This window comes from Zeus faber, assembly GCF_960531495.2.
Source record: "Zeus faber genome assembly, chromosome: 4".
Lineage (NCBI taxonomy): Eukaryota > Metazoa > Chordata > Actinopteri > Zeiformes > Zeidae > Zeus > Zeus faber.
The window spans coordinates 8,235,353-8,251,043 of record NC_137191.1 but is presented as its reverse complement, the minus strand read 5'-3'; the positions used below and the strand labels follow the sequence as shown (position 1 = coordinate 8,251,043).

Genomic DNA, 15,691 nt, shown 5'->3' with positions numbered 1-15,691 from the left:
TCAGAAAGGCCTATCCCTAATGTTCTATCGCATGTTAAAATTTACCCGATTGGCCGGGAAACGACAATCTCTACTTGAGGCGCGGCCTTGGATTCCAGGATGATGTTGTACACCTCTTTCTTGGTTGCTCCCGGCAACGACTTCCCATTCCACTGCAACACCTCGTCCCCTGGAGCAGAGATGGCCGACGCGCACAGTTTTAGAGACGGCAGAGCTGTGGCTTCATGCCGATGTAAACACAGTTTGGTCATTTTGTGAATTCGCTCAGTCCACCCCTCTTCACATCCTACCTGCTCTAAGATGTCCCACAACATCGGCCAAACTGCCTTTTTTAACTTTAGTGATGAAGGCCCCCAGTCTCCCCATCTCCGTCATCTTCCCTCCCACCACCTGAAACAAATAAGTAGAAAAATAGAAAAGTATTTCCCTCCATTCTGCCATGATAGATAGAAAGACAGACAGACAGACAGACAGACAGACAGACAGACAGACAGAGAGATAGACAGAGAGACAGACAGACGGATAGATAGATGGATGGATGATAGACAGACAAAAAGACAGACAGACAGACAGACAGATGGATAGACAGACAGATAGGTAGATGGATAGACAGACAGGCGTAAAGATAGATGGATAGACAGACAGACAGACAGACAGACAGACAGACAGACAGACAGACAGACAGACAGACAGGCAGATAGATGACAACATGCCTAAAAATATACAATAAATGAATGGAAAATAACAAACATAACAGTCCAATAAAGTTATAACATCAGTCACAAAGTTTGGATTCAGGACTTTAGTCGTAAAATGCAGGTTTTTGATCCTCCTACCTTGAGGCCGAGCAGGGATCCGGCCTCGCGTGGCATCGCCGACCTCTTGCTCAGAGTGATGCGTCCAATCAGGTGGTCGCCCTCCTTGGACGGCTGCCACGTCACCGGGTGCTGCCAGAGAGAGGGAGTCAGGGATGGAAACAAGGGAGAAGGGAAGAAAGTGAAGTGTGTGTGTGTGCGTCCGTGTGTGTGTGTGCACGCGCGTGCGTGTGTGTGTGTGTGTGTGTGTGCGTGTGTGTGAGTGTGTGTGTGAGTGTGAGTGCGTGTGTGCATGCGTGAGACAGAGTTCACACCTCTGAATAAAGACAGTCGATGCAAAGTTGGCGAATTAATGACCCAAATATGTCGCCTTTCCGGTGAAACTTACATGCCACACAGCAGGATCGAGAGGATAGCAATCCCAATCACCTGCAAAGAGTGAGACAGAGTGAGAGAGAGAGAGAGAGAGAGAGAGAGAGGGCTGTTAGACTCAAAACGCAAAGGAAAAGTCAACCAGAGTTATTGATCGGCATCATCGGAATGTTTTAAATTGATGCATTATTGAGAGAATACCTTCAGCTGACCGGGGAAACTACGGACAAAGGACCACAGCTGCGATCAGCCGAACTTATTCACACAAAACTGGACGAATTAACAACCAATACAAATATAACAAAGTTAAAAATGGGAATGATGGAATTGTCACGGTGATTGAAGGTGAGAGGGAGAAGGTGTGAGAAAGGCATAGTTAGCAAGGCTTGGATGGGGACAAGGACGTGGATCTTTGCCGGGGACAGATGGAACCGACTGCACCCACATCAGGCCAGAGCAGCCTGAGAGCCATGGGGCTCCATGCCAAAAACACAGCCACGCCGCCACGTCTCCGCTGGGAATTAGAGGCACTCCAAGGACTTTAAGGGACTTTAATGTGAGTGCGAAACAGGTGAGAAGTCCCTGGCCGTCATCCAGAACAGGGAATATGGTTTAACCACATGGAATGAGAAAGTATAAACTGAAAGGGAATGTGGAAATGTGCGTAGTCGTCCTGTGTTTGTGGTTCCACAGACAAGAAAAGAAAACTGAACATGATGGAGCGCGTCATTGGCAACGGACAAAAACAACCAGGACAGTAAATATGGGATGGAACCAAATGAGTCTTTGTCGACCAAGTTTTTTTATTGTTTTTTTTATTGGTTCCGGTTATTCACCGGAACATTGGAAATTAAATTTATATTTTAAAGGCTGGTTATAAGTTATTGTGTTGATGTTACTGATTAAAAAAAACTTTTGATGAGCGGCTTTGATGTAATTAACATGCTCTCTTTGTGCATGCAGCACTTGTATATTAAATATATATTTTAAAGGCTGGTTATTAGGTTTTATATATATATCTGTAATGTAGCTCAGTGATAACAATGTAAGATATAGCATTCTTTCTCAGCCCTGGAACTTAAACCATTTACTGATGCCCCAAAAACATACAGTATAATCATCAACAACATAAACATACAACGACTAGTCGACTAATCGCTTGAACTGACGTCTACTAGTCGACTAGGAAAATCTTTTGTCGGGGGAAGGCAGCCCTAGTTTTTAATGGATGTGGCTGCTGCTGGATGCTGATTGTAATCTGAAATCCGAACCAGCGTATTAGGAGCACTTAATGCTGACTCTGCAGCTGAAAATGCAACGTAAGCCTGTTCAGTTCTTTTGTTTCCCAGGAATATCCAGTACACAGAGTAGATTATTATTCCTAAACTACTGCTCTTCATTACAGAAGCAGCCGCCTGGAATGGTTGGCTCAGCCCACGGATTGGGCAAAAAAAGAAAAACAAATTCACCTTATGCACCTGGTATTTTCTACTCCTGTGACAATAAAATGGAACGTTGTTATTCAAAAGCTTGAACACTGTCCTAGCGCTTAAATGCATTCCTTATATCATCCCTACCCATTAACGCATTTTTTTAATCAATTTTCACTGCATACAATATTAGCCTACAACAAATGTGGTGAGTTATTTTTTATATTTGAATGTATTTGACCTGACACAAACCAATCTTTGGAAATGTTTTAAAATTTTAACAAATCCAATACATCTCAAATGTGTGTAACCAGATTAGTGCAGTCCCGGGCTGCATGATGTCAGACTATCCCTATTTACACATAACATTGGCTTATACTGTAGTCTCCAGTTTCATGAGGTTAATTGGTTAAAAAAAAAATCCCCACTGGGATTAATAAAGGGAATCCTCAAAATACAGTAACCACCAGCTTCTTTGACAAGATGGAATTTTATCTAGACTAATAAATATATAATACATTTGCAAAAATCACAAAACTGTAGAAAGATTGCAAAAGCGGGAGAATGGGAGCGGAGTCTTCTTTACTTGGATACAATTTCCAATCAATGTGTATCAGGGCGGGGCCAAAGTGTTTAACAAGGGACATTTTCAATGCATGACGATGACCAAAAAAAGTTTAAATCAAACTCAGGAGGAAGGCGTATCATAATATCAAATACGTACAGACATGTTAAAATGCACTTACGTGATTTAGTGTTTTTTTATTACTCTAACAAGCTAGGATTTATTCTCTCCCAATCTTCAATCCAAATTCTGTTGGATTTTGTCTACTAACAGGAACTTGACTACTTCATTGTTGTATTCTCTGTAGTACTGTAGGTGCACCCCGCAAAACCTCCAGAGCAGCTAACTACCTGGGGGCTGCTGGCCAGGGTGTCTCCTCGTAAGGGGGCTACAATGGACATCAAGGGAAAACTAACTGGAAAAATAAACAAACTTTTTGTTTATTTACAGTGAGCCTTGGTGAATGGCCTGAAAATATATATTTTTTTAAATAAATAATTAATAAATACATATAATTCAACATACGTAATTGAATGAATCAATCAAAATGTAATAACAAATTAAATCAAATTAAATGAAAGCAAAATAGATCATATAAATCAAATAAATAAAAAACGTTGTTATATTATATTTTATTGTGTTTTAAAATCTGAAAATGTAATAGTAATAGTATAGTAATGTTTAATAGATCAATTAAACATTTGAAAAATTAAATAAAAATGTATTTGCGGGCCCCCGGGCCTGTAGTTTGAGACCCCTGCTCCAGAGGATACGGTCAAGGAGACATCCTGTTTAATGCACCATCAAGCGCAAGTGTTTAAAACAGCTAATAATCCGAATCCACACCATCTACCCATTACCGTTCCCTGAGTTACAATAATCTGGATTAAAATATCTGGAACAGGCCCCTTACTGTATGTGAGCGGCGAGAGAGATAAACGGACAGATCATGGCTAACTCTACCTATTACCTCCCTGTGATCTGAGACCCTACGGTTTGCCGACCGCAAAGAATTTTGGCCGACGCGGCGACGAGCTTCAAAGCGCCAGGAAGGCTGGGGAGAGAGCGCCGACAGCGCCCACCCTCCACCCAATTCTCCCCCATCCAGTGGTCTATCGTCGCCGGTGCAGCCGGCTGCTTCGGACGCGTTACGCAGCAAGCGAGCCACTGACCTAATTCCACAAATCTGCTGCCCTAAATCACGGGGCCTTTCCAAATAAATAGCTGTCCCGAGAGCAACGGGGTTTAGCCACAGCAGCGAGGTGTAGATATCAGACAGGGACGGAGCTGTGTTGGTGCCGGATACTACACCCTGCATCCGATCCCAGCGTTTACTGTATGTCTTGGTAATGCGACAAACGTCGATAGTTAACTGTCTGCCCAAGCCTCATTTTGGAACCTTTTTATTTCTTTAACAAACTGTTTATTTGATGATAGCTCAAGGTGTTTTTTATTAAATGCCACAAGCCGCAATCACAGGGACATGGCTTTCTCGATAATATATTTTGTCACTATACCTGGATATTCAATATGTAGTCAAATATTAAGCATGAGCCACTTTCCTACAACCCCCTGGGTGTATAAACTGAAGGTATAGGCATCGTCGTCCCTCAGGTGACAAATACAGCATCAAAGTCACGACTCCTTTGCCAACGCTGTCATGCCATTGTCGTTGAGTGTTGATGCGCTCTTGAAGATAATGTGATTACAGTCTTATCCCACATGACTTGGAAAAGGAATAAAATACTTTTTTGTGCTTGAGCCGGACCGGAATCAACCATCTACAATCATCGAACCGTTGGTGATTGGTGATAAAAGGAGGCTGAAAATGTCGGAAATGTAACAGCGGCTACAAGAAGGGAAGGCATCTCATGGGTGAAGGGATGAAGCGGGAACAGTGGCGTGAGGTACGTAAGACGGGGGAGATTTAGCCCGGTTAGCTAGCGGAGTGAGCACAGCTGTCTGACTGACCTTTCTCGCTGACACTCTCCATGTCCACGTCCTCGCAGCTGGTGTACTCGGGCGTGGAGCCGCCCTCCTCCTCTGAGCTGCTGATGGACATCTGCCTCTTGTTGACGCCGCGCTTGCTCTTGTAGGGCCGCGGAGGGGGCGGCCTCAAAGACTCCGACTGATCCGAGCTCTGCGAGTCCTTCCTCAGCAGGCTGTCCCTGCCTTTTTCCCTCGGTGTCCGAGTTGTGCCGGGCTCCTGGTGGCCCTTGTTTGAGCTCCAGTCCGGAGACACTACTCCCCCCGGGTGGGGCCCCATTCTTGTGCTGCCACTAACAGGTGCAGGCCCTGTTACCCCCACGGTCCTATCCACCGAGTACGCACGGTGGTTTTCTGAGAGGGCCTTTCCCTCTCCCTCTCCACCCGTGACCCTCCTGCCCAGACGGTTTTGCGGCACTTCCCCCGCGTTACCTCCTCCACCTACTCCTTCGCCAGGACCTAGTCCAACCTCATTGATGGCCAAATCGCTGTGTCGTCGTTCATGGCGAACCTTGGACACCTTGGCGTGCATGCGCATCTCCTGCTCCTCCTTCTGGGGCTTGACTGGGTAGCGTGCCAGGTTGGGGTCGCTGCGGTAACGAGCCTGGAACTCCTCTTCGCGTCGCTGGCGCTCTCTCTGCTCCCGATCAAAGTCTTCTTTCTCGTCCTCGTAGTCCTGGGAATGGATTTTCTCCAGTCTCTGGCTCTCTCCGCCCCGCCGCTCTCCCCCTCGCTCCCCGTGGCTCGGCCGTTCGTCCAGGGACAACTGAGCCGGCAGCTTCCCCGCCTGCCTCCGACCACTACCGCGACCCATGCTCACCTTCCCATTCTGCTCATGTAGGGATACTGGCCGCTTCCTAGGGGAGGGGGGACAAGAGAAAAAAATTCTATAATTAGGAACAATTTAAAATTATGCAAAACATGCATTATCTAGTGTAGAAAATCCACAAGGGTATGTTATTGGAAAAAGCTGATGTTTGTGCGGCATAAAAGAGAAAACTACAAAAGGAACAGCCTCGACATGTAGTACGTACTATACTACATTTGGATAGAATGTTACCCCTCTAAAAAATGCATGAATGTACAGAACAACATAAAACAAGGCAGAATTATTTCAGATGAAGATGAACAGATTGAAACCAAACCGACCGTGATTTGTACATGTGACCTTGCATCTGCACCGGCTAAGCTATGACAGACAGAGCTCCTCTCGCGTTAGACTCCCAGGGATTAAAAAAACAGGTTGGAGCCAAGATATCATATAACAACCGCCTTGATCTTGCAGTGTTTGTACCCCTTCCATCAAATCTTAAATCTCAGCAACAAGATCAACACCCTTAGTTGTCTGTAACGGAAATGCTGTCAACTAAAAGAAAAAATGCATAACGTACAGGTTCAGACGAGCTGAGAAATAATTTGATGACTTACAATGCATCACAAGATGCAGCGTGGGAAATGGCATCTATTAACAGCGATATGAGGAGGATCTTGATCTTGATGCCTTACTTGTCTCGAGGCGGCTCGCTCTGGGAGCGTGAAGTGGGCATGGTGTCGGCGCCTTTGGTGGCAGGAACGGAACCAGCGGGGTGTGCACCGTCTGGTGCAGAGGAGTTGGCGTTGGTGCTGGAGGGAGGGGCCTGGGATCTGGAGCGAACCAGCTTCCTGTCCCGTGGGGCTTCACCCCCCACGCCCGGGTCCTTCAGGGTAGCGCCCAGTCGCACGGGGCGCACCCCCGGCCCAGAAAACCATTCTCCCGATTTAGTGAGTATCTCCTGTTGCTTACGGCAGAGGTTGCATACCCACATTACCTACAAAACCGAGAGGAGGGCAGGAGTTAGGCAGGCGAGAACAAGCTGCACTTCACCAAAAAGTAACAAAACAAATACAAACTCAGTGGCCACTTGATGAGGTACACCAGTCCAATACCAGGAAGGATGCCCTTTTGACTCCAGAACAGCCTGTTTTCTTTGCAACATGGATTCAATAAGGTTCTGGAAACATTCCTTCCTGTGCTGTAGGTATTTTGGCCCCCCGCTTGCTCAATAGCATCATCCTGCTCTCTAGGGTTGGGGATCCTGGGACTGTTCAGGCCACCGGAGTAAACTGAATTGTTGTGGCGCTTTAGATAATGCACGCTTTTTGACAGGGTCAAAAAAGGAGGCACATGGTCCAAAACAATGTGTAGCTACAGTACGCTGTAAGGGGGCATTGTGTGCACCAAGAAAACATTACCCACACCCTGACTGCCCCCCTACTCTAGTATCGTGGACACAAGGCAGAGTGGATCCATGGGTTTGCGCTGTTAATTTATCCGCATGTTGCGGCGCAATTGGAGAGGCCGTGACTTTCCAATCTACTATGTGTGTGTCTGTGTGTGTGTGTTTAGAGATGCCTCTCTGCACACCACCGTCGCAAACGGACGTTACTTGAGCGTTTGCGGCCGTTCTGACAGACTCGATGGAATAGATAGAATTGCCCACCGAACTGCTGCTGACTGCTTCCTCTGGATCTATTCTGAGACAGTGGAACCACCGCGCCTGGTCTCAACAACTATACTAAAGTCGGCTAGACCACATGTTTTACCAATTTAAATGTTTGGTCAATCATCCACAAAAACGTCATCAACGTGTCAGCGTGCTTCACATATGAGAGGAGCTCATTTGGAGCTGGAGCTGTTAAAGAGCGGGTGTAACAAGTGGCCAATGAGTGTACACTTATATGAACATAGAATAGAAAATAGAAAGTCATGCTTTTTCGCCGCACATATGCTATTTTAACTGTATTTATCCCCTATTAAATCAATGGAAGTAGCTTGTCCTTGAGATGGAAACCATGGAACAGTTCCCTGAAAGCTGAAGGGGCCTTGAAGATGCGGGGGCCCCCGGCCAGAACATTTTCTGACGCAGGCGTGAGACCTGACGGAGCAGTGATGAAGTAAAGGTGCACCGCATGGTGCACTGCACTGTTGTTATTCAAAACATGCACAACCTAGAGAACAGAACCAGTTAGTAGCTGTTGCTAGTAATGTCCTGGTAATCAATTTAAAAGAAATGATGATTTGAGATTCAGCACTTGTGTTGACAAGACTTTTAATAAAGAAATACTACGTCGTATTCTGTCCCAATCAGACAAACATGAGAAGTCATTTCCAAAGATTTTCATCTTTCATCATTTGAACGAGAGAGCAGGAGGCAGAGGCGACATCCCAATTTCCTCTGTAAATAGGATCTATTTCCTACATTTTGTGCATGTGCCTTGGGATTTTGATGACGGGGAGATCGGCCAAGCACCACAAGCACATACAGTCGGAAAAAAAACATATTTTCTTTATCTTTAAAGTTAAGTTTAAGATGCTGAAGATCGTCACATTGGATGATCGCAAAGAACCTGTACTTACATTTAGCCATGGCTATTGACAATCACACCCCATCATAATGTGGAACCGGTGTTCATCTCCCCCGTACGCATAATCCTGATGGTTTGGAGATAAAATCCAGAGCGGCGGAAAAACACGCCCGGTATTCCAGCATAAAGCCGCGGCTCCCGTTGTACGCAAAACACATCGGGAACCTTCAGAAAGTTAAAAATGTCCCTCCTTGACAGCCGGCAGGCCGGGCTCGACGGCTCGTCGCTTAGCGGTTAGCTTTTAGCGCGCCAAAGCACATTCATCGCGGCCTGATTGAATCCTGGCTGGCGCATGTCCAGTCTAATCTGAAGTAAATCAGCTGCGCGCATGGCCCACAGCTGTTGGTCCGGAGCCCGGCCACACACTACACCGGCTCTCTGTTTCTCTCCTTCCCTCTCTCCCGCTCTCTCTCTCTCTCTCTCTCTCTCTCTCTCTCTCTCTCTCTCTCGTTCCTCTGTCTCTCTCTCCACCTCTTTACCCTGGCGGAGGGGCCACAGATTAGCAGTGGTCTGTAATCCCTTCAGCTCCTCGTTATTATTCAACTCATCATCGGCCGGCGATACCGGCTACACATACATCACTTTTAAGCCCCTTCTCTCCCTCCAGGTTAGTGATTACTCCTCCAGCATATTATGGGTCATGCAAGAATATAAGGTACCCTATATATATATAAATATATTTATAAAACCAGGGCAGCTGACCCCCCACCCCAGATTACACCTGAGTTTAGATGGTGGGATTGCTTTGCCCGCACGGCCACATCCACAGCGGCTTTCAACGACGGACTGGCAGCCTCACAGTCGACAGTCGACAGGGACCACGGATGCGCGGTGTGTGTCGACGGCCTTCGGGGTCTACCCTCACCGCGCTGCCGCTGTTCGAAAGAATCCCCGGTTAAATCCCTGGATGAGAAGACGCGGCGGCGAGCGCATCATGTAACGCTGCCCAGGAAGCTTTTTTTTTTTTCTCCAAACCGTAGACAACCACGCCCACACAAGCTCTAATGCCTATACTGTTGGATGGGGGTGGGGTAGAGTCACAGCGTAAATGACAAAGAACCAAATAAATGACACACACACACACACACACATACTGTACACACATACACACAAAGGCAAACACACATATTAATCCTCAGGCAGAGCTGTTGTGTATTCCTGTGTCCCTGGGTAGTGCAAGTAGGAATTACATGATTCTGTGTGTGTGTGTGTGTGTGTGTGTGTGTGTGTGTGTGTGTGTACAGTATGTGCAGAATGAACGTGCATGACAGCTTTTTGCCTTGACATGTAATTGTGTTTACAGGCCCCGGTCCACAGTGTGTGACACATGTATTCGCAGAAGGGTTTGTTACTGGAACAGAGTGGGATGTCGGCGCCTCGGCCGATAGGGCCAATCGGGCCAATCGGGCTTCCTCGCTGCAGAGGCAGCCCACTCAAGTGTCACCTCCAGTTCATCTCATCCAGGGAACTGCCATGCCATGTGTGTGTGTGTGTGCGTGTGTGTGTGTGTGTGTGTGTGTGTGTGTGTGTCCATGTACTGTGCAGATAATCATGAAAGCTTCTCCCCTCGACATGTTCAGCGTGGGCGACTGACTGTGGGTGAGAACAGTGTGTGTGCCTGTGTGTGTGTGTGTGTGTGTGTGTGTGTGTGTGTGTGTGTGTGTGTGTGTCTGTTTCTGTGTGTCTGTGTGTTTTATAAGACAGAAAAAGAAAATGTGCTGTGAGTGTAAGCTATGCCATCATTACCAATGTAAAAATGTCGACCTAATTCTACTTAACAAAATGTGAGAGGTGAGTTTGGCGTTTATGGGAGCACACACATCGAAGAAAGAGACGGAGGAGAGATAGGGAGAGAGAGAGAGAGAGAGAGAGAAAACGGTAATAGCAAACAACATTATGATTCAGACATTTATGAGGGATGGTATCGTCCGGTAAATCGTCCGCTGTAAAAAGCCTGGTCCTCATCGCAGAATCGTACTTGGGCCTCAGAACCTGAAACATTCCACCGAGATCCCCAATTTCTCCTCCTTTACACTTTTCTTTTGGCATCCGTCTTTTCTTTTCTTGATCCTTTTCCTTTGCCTTTGTCTTCCCCTCCCCTCTCCTCTCAGCTGACAAACCAGACTGACGAGACGAATGGAGACACCGCCCAAGCCCCATCCATCAAGGGGGGGAGCTGCTCCACCACCGCCTCCGCCCCGTTGATCTGACGGGGACGGCCTCGTCGAGGACAGAACTCAACAGCGAATAACTTGTCGTGTTTGGATGGGAATTATGTGAACGTCAGCTTTTCCTTTAAACGGGTGGAATAGATGGCGCCGGGCGGACGGTGGGGGAAGGTGGTGGCGGGGGGTTCAGTGCGGGCGCTCAGGGGACCCGGCCATCCATCCCTCCCTGACACGAAAAATGTATGCGGGAGCTCTCGCCAAAAAAACTGGCCTCGTTCAGAGAATGGGAGAGCTGGAATGGCGGGAAGAAAGATGACCACATCAGACGTAATGCCCTGGTTCTTCTAAGCCGGTAGATCAACTGTACAAGCCAGCCAAAGGCATTCTGTACACAGGGGCCAAGGCCGAGGAGGAACTACTACAGCTATTATTGTTTTTCATTACTATTATTAGGGGTCCAGCCCACAGGGCTGGAACCCTATTGTTTTTACCCGGATATTTATTATTATTTATCTTTTTGCCGTTTTTCGGACTAAAAGTATCTGAAACACAGCAACCGCAGTACACACAGACATGGTTGAGGTCTCGATAGAACCAGGTTCTGTTTTAGGTTTCAGGAGCGGGACTCTTTGTGACATCATCATCCGAAGTCACATAAGTCAAAGCTTCGTCTCTCGGAAGCCATTCGCATCCAGTGACTTGCGCCCTGTGGACCGCACAGCTGTCACAAACAACCTGCGCCGATGCTGCGTTTGGAAAACTGTAACTCGTGCTGCGTTTCACAAAACCCAGAAAACTATAATCGGTCACAGAAGGCGTTTTGCACACAGCAGGAAGTTCGAAGGACCGTTGGAGGACGGTGACTAATATTATGAAAGTTGAAAAAAGTTGTTAAAACAGAAAATAAAGGTGAATAACTGATTTATTTACCTTCCTGAAAATAGGCTTGTTTTTGTACTAAAACTATTACATACGCTGATCTTTATAAATATTGTTTTTTTGACAACTTTTGCTTAAGTTGTAAACAGTTTCTTTTAATTTCTGAAGATTGCCATTTTTGTACCAAACACGACTAAACTGAACCTGTGTATTGCTGCCTGCAGCTATATTATTATTATTATTATTATTATAATAATAATAATAATAATAATAATAATATAATTATTATTATTATCAAGAGGAAGTGGGAGAATATTAGTAATGTCTGCAAACAAAATGCAACCTGCAAAATAATGTTCTTAATTTGGTGCATTTTTCTTAAACGAGTCTTTTCTATGCCAGTCAATGGTCGCCATATCCGTTATACAAAGAAAAGAGCAGCAGATGCCCCAGCGATTTTATACGGGTTTGGGTTATTGTCCAGGTTTTCTCATTGACTTCAGATGAAAAATGCATTTAGTTGTTTAGTTGTTGGTGTCTCTCTGCACATACAGTCTGTGAATTCTGATATGTACTGTCTCTGCAACTGTGTACAGTATGTGTCGAGTGTGTGCGCGAGTGTGTATGTGTACAGTATGTGTGCGTGTGTGTGTGTAGACTCTAATAGAAACCAGCCAAGTTTGGACCTCCACGGGGAGGCAGCACTGCTCCTCCAAGAGACAGATTGTCGCTCGTTTGTTAGGTCTCTGGACGCCATCTGGGTCCAATATTAAAGACGCATAAACAAACATTTAATTAACAGGCTGATGTATGGAAGAGCAGAACCCACTTGAGCTAAAGCACCACTGCACGGCACTTTATTCATAAACATTAGATTGTATGTAAATATATAACACCATTTAAAAATTGTTTAAGGCGTGGTTGTCTCGCAATAGTTACTGCGGCTGAAAAGCGAATCTTTTTCTTTTGGGCCAGACACCATGGACGGCAGATTTGGGCACCATCTTTGGAACGCCCCGCAAAGGTAAGAGACTTACAAGCAGAGACAGTCCAGGTTCAGGAGGTAAAGTGGTCTCCAGCATTCTGAGTCAACCATCTGGATTTGCCATTAAGCACAATCCAGCTGACTTCTTTGCAGAAGTGGAAAACCCCAGGTTCAGGGAGAAAAAGCCCCTGCCATGTTTTTGCCTCGGCCGTTAACCGATCGTCGTATTCCACTCGTCAGTTGGACCTCTGGGTTGTTTGACTTTCTGAGCCCGGATTTTCCACCTCAGCCCCGTCGCGCAGGATCACCAAAACGATGTTCCCGACAATTGTGCCCCAGTCTGACCAACACCTCTCATATTTAGGAACACTGACACAATTTATACAACACAGCATTAATGCCAAACCACGCCAAGTACACAGAATAAAACCAACTTTGTGCCACCTACACACAAATTGTGGGATGATGGCCAAGTTCTGTAGATGCCGTGGCACCCTGAAAAGTATTGGTCCGTCACTTTTAGCACTACAGGTTTGCTTATTTTGAACTTATTGACAAGAGCGCCCTTTCTTCTAAATCATATGTTTGTGATAGTACGAATATAATTTCTCACTGCCTGTCCTTTAGTTCAAGGGAAACTATTTTTGTCATATTGTGTGGCAAGTACAAAATTGAAAATAGAAGAGGAGGCACTCTTGTATTCTCGCCATTGGATTCTCATAATGGCCAGGGCTAGTGCAACGTAAGTTTAGTTCTGACGGGACTATGTGAATTATGCCCCGTTCCGTTATCGTGACTCCAACAGAAGAACACGGGAGTCCTCCCAACCTGCGCTTGTAAATTATATGTCCACATCCGAGACTTCCATCTTCCATCACTATAACTGGTGTTCCCTGTGGCCACCGTGACGGTCATCTTAAGCAACATGGCGAGAACGTTTGGGGTGAACGAGCATCAACAGAAGGTGATAAGTGGACAAATTGGGACATGTACCTTGACCCGACCCGTCTCCCCATGGCTCGGCTGGTCTGGTCTCAAGCACACAGGCAGGGGAAAGCATGCACGGGCATGAGTGCGCATTCGCTCTGCATTCAGATCGAGGGTCCTTAAGTAAGAGTGCTTTATTTTTTTTTACACGTTCCAGCTAAAAAAAGCCAATTTCCCCGCCCACGCCCAATTTTGTCGCCAACTTAAAAACTAAAATGACGAAAAGGCCTCCAGCACAGCAATGCCCACCGCCATGGGAAGAGGGGCGAGGGGGAAATAAGGAAGGTTGAGGGATTCCACTTCCATTCAGCCTATGTACGACACAGCTCATGCTTTGCACCGTCCCCAGATGATGTTGGGAGTCTGTATTCATCGACCTTCTCAGAATAGAGATATTGGTCCAGGAGCACCAGGACCCCCAGGACCACCAGGACCACCACCTCCTCTGACCACTCATTCACATGGATAGCTTTGGCAAACCCATCCTGGATCCTGGGTTTGTGTTCTGAAAATGTCAATGACTACAGACCCAAAATGTGTGTGTGTGTGTGTGTGTGTGTGTGTGTGTGTGTGTGTGTGTGTGTGTGTGTGCGTGCGTGTGTGTGTGTGTGTGTGTGTGTGTGTGCGTGCACGCTCGTGCGCACATGTATCTGTGAGTGTGTGTGTGTGTGTGTGTGTGGTGTTGGACAGTGTGGGGAGGGCTGGTAGGGACTAGAATAGTGACCCATGCAGAAACTCTGTGATCCAGCAGGTCTTACCCTGTCCTTCACTATGAGACACTTTGCAAGGGAAGGAGACACATAATAGAAAAACAATTAGTCAAATTGAAAACCTTTGGACAAAATCCGCCGAAGAAGACACATTGGCCACGTTTGCCTTCAACCCGCTTTTGGAGATGCACGATTTAAAATACAACTGAAGGGCGAGCGTGAACTATCAGGGCTCCCTCTGTTGAGTTAAGTCACTAATCCATAGGTGGATTTGCAGACACTGGCTCCGTTCCAAGGCCAATAGCTCGGCCACTGTTGGTCTTTCTTCCTTTTTCTACAACCAATTGACACGTGGAGCTTCGATCGCTTTAGACAGCAGAAGATGGACCTCGCATTACTAACGAAAAAAAAATTCTATTTTATCAAGTCCCGTCAGACCGGTGGTCCCCGGGTGTGGCTTGGCCGCAAATTACAGGAGAACCAACTGCAGCCGCGTATGAGTCGGAAGCTCAACGCTGTCGGACACCGAAGACCACCGCCTCCAAATTCGACGCGGGGCGGAGATCTGGGGTCTCGGCCCCGAACGGCCAATGTGGTTTGGGTTAATTATTATTATTATTGTTTAACGGGGCGAGCACACACATCACATCAGACGGCACAGAGAGAACAGAGAAAAGATGCTAACCACTTTGTCCTCCTTTGCGGCATGCAGTCCAGGTAGCATTGAGAAGAAGTGAAAGAGGCGAAAGGAGGTGGAGTGATGGAGAGAGAGAGGGGAGGGAGGGGAGGGAAAAGGAGACGGTGTTAAAGGTGAACAGGAGTAGGGGGAGGTGCAGAGATGGCGGGGTGGTGAAGGGGTGGGTGAAGAGAAGAAAGAAAGGGAGAAGGGAGGGGGGGGTAGTCAGGGCATGGTGCAACGGTTTGTTAATCATCTCCCCAAAAAATTGAAACACAAGTATTATTCGGTGCATTCTGCGGCGAGGCGGGCGACATGTGGCTAAATAAAGAGCATGGCGGCGTAAAGCAGCGGCAGCGTGTAGGAATCAGCTGGGCGTGACCTTGCCGTGGCTCATGATCTTGAGCGCAGACACACAGGGAGGTGGGAATTGGGACAGCCAAAGCAACACGGAACACATTACTCCACAACCTTCGCCTGTGCTAAACCTCTTTGCTCGACCATATGTCTGTCTAAACCTTTTGATTTTTCCAACCCCCTCATGTGCCGATCCAACCCAGAATGCGTAGTGCTACAGTACGGCCGAAAATATCATTCTTGGTATTTATTCTTTATTTTATTTATATTTTTTTAATGTTGTTTTTTAATTATTTTTTTCGGAAAACAGAATGGAATTCATGAAATTAAATTAACTGTATTAATTGTGTAAATTA

At 46.5% G+C, this 15,691-nt stretch overlaps 1 protein-coding gene across 1 annotated transcript in view; it reads right to left on the bottom strand.

The window, feature by feature from the left end:
* The window catches only part of rims1b (regulating synaptic membrane exocytosis 1b), a gene marked incomplete at its 5' end in the record, with an annotated part of 58,896 nt that overhangs the window by 24,387 nt on the left and 18,818 nt on the right, over positions 1-15,691 (bottom strand). The window contains 7 exons of the mRNA XM_079999211.1: positions 46-169; positions 291-390; positions 837-947; positions 1,204-1,244; positions 5,154-6,025; positions 6,675-6,976; positions 14,351-14,371. Coding sequence (XP_079855337.1) covers positions 46-169; positions 291-390; positions 837-947; positions 1,204-1,244; positions 5,154-6,025; positions 6,675-6,976; positions 14,351-14,371 — 1,571 coding nt within the window. The remainder of the gene's footprint in view (positions 1-45; positions 170-290; positions 391-836; positions 948-1,203; positions 1,245-5,153; positions 6,026-6,674; positions 6,977-14,350; positions 14,372-15,691) is intronic.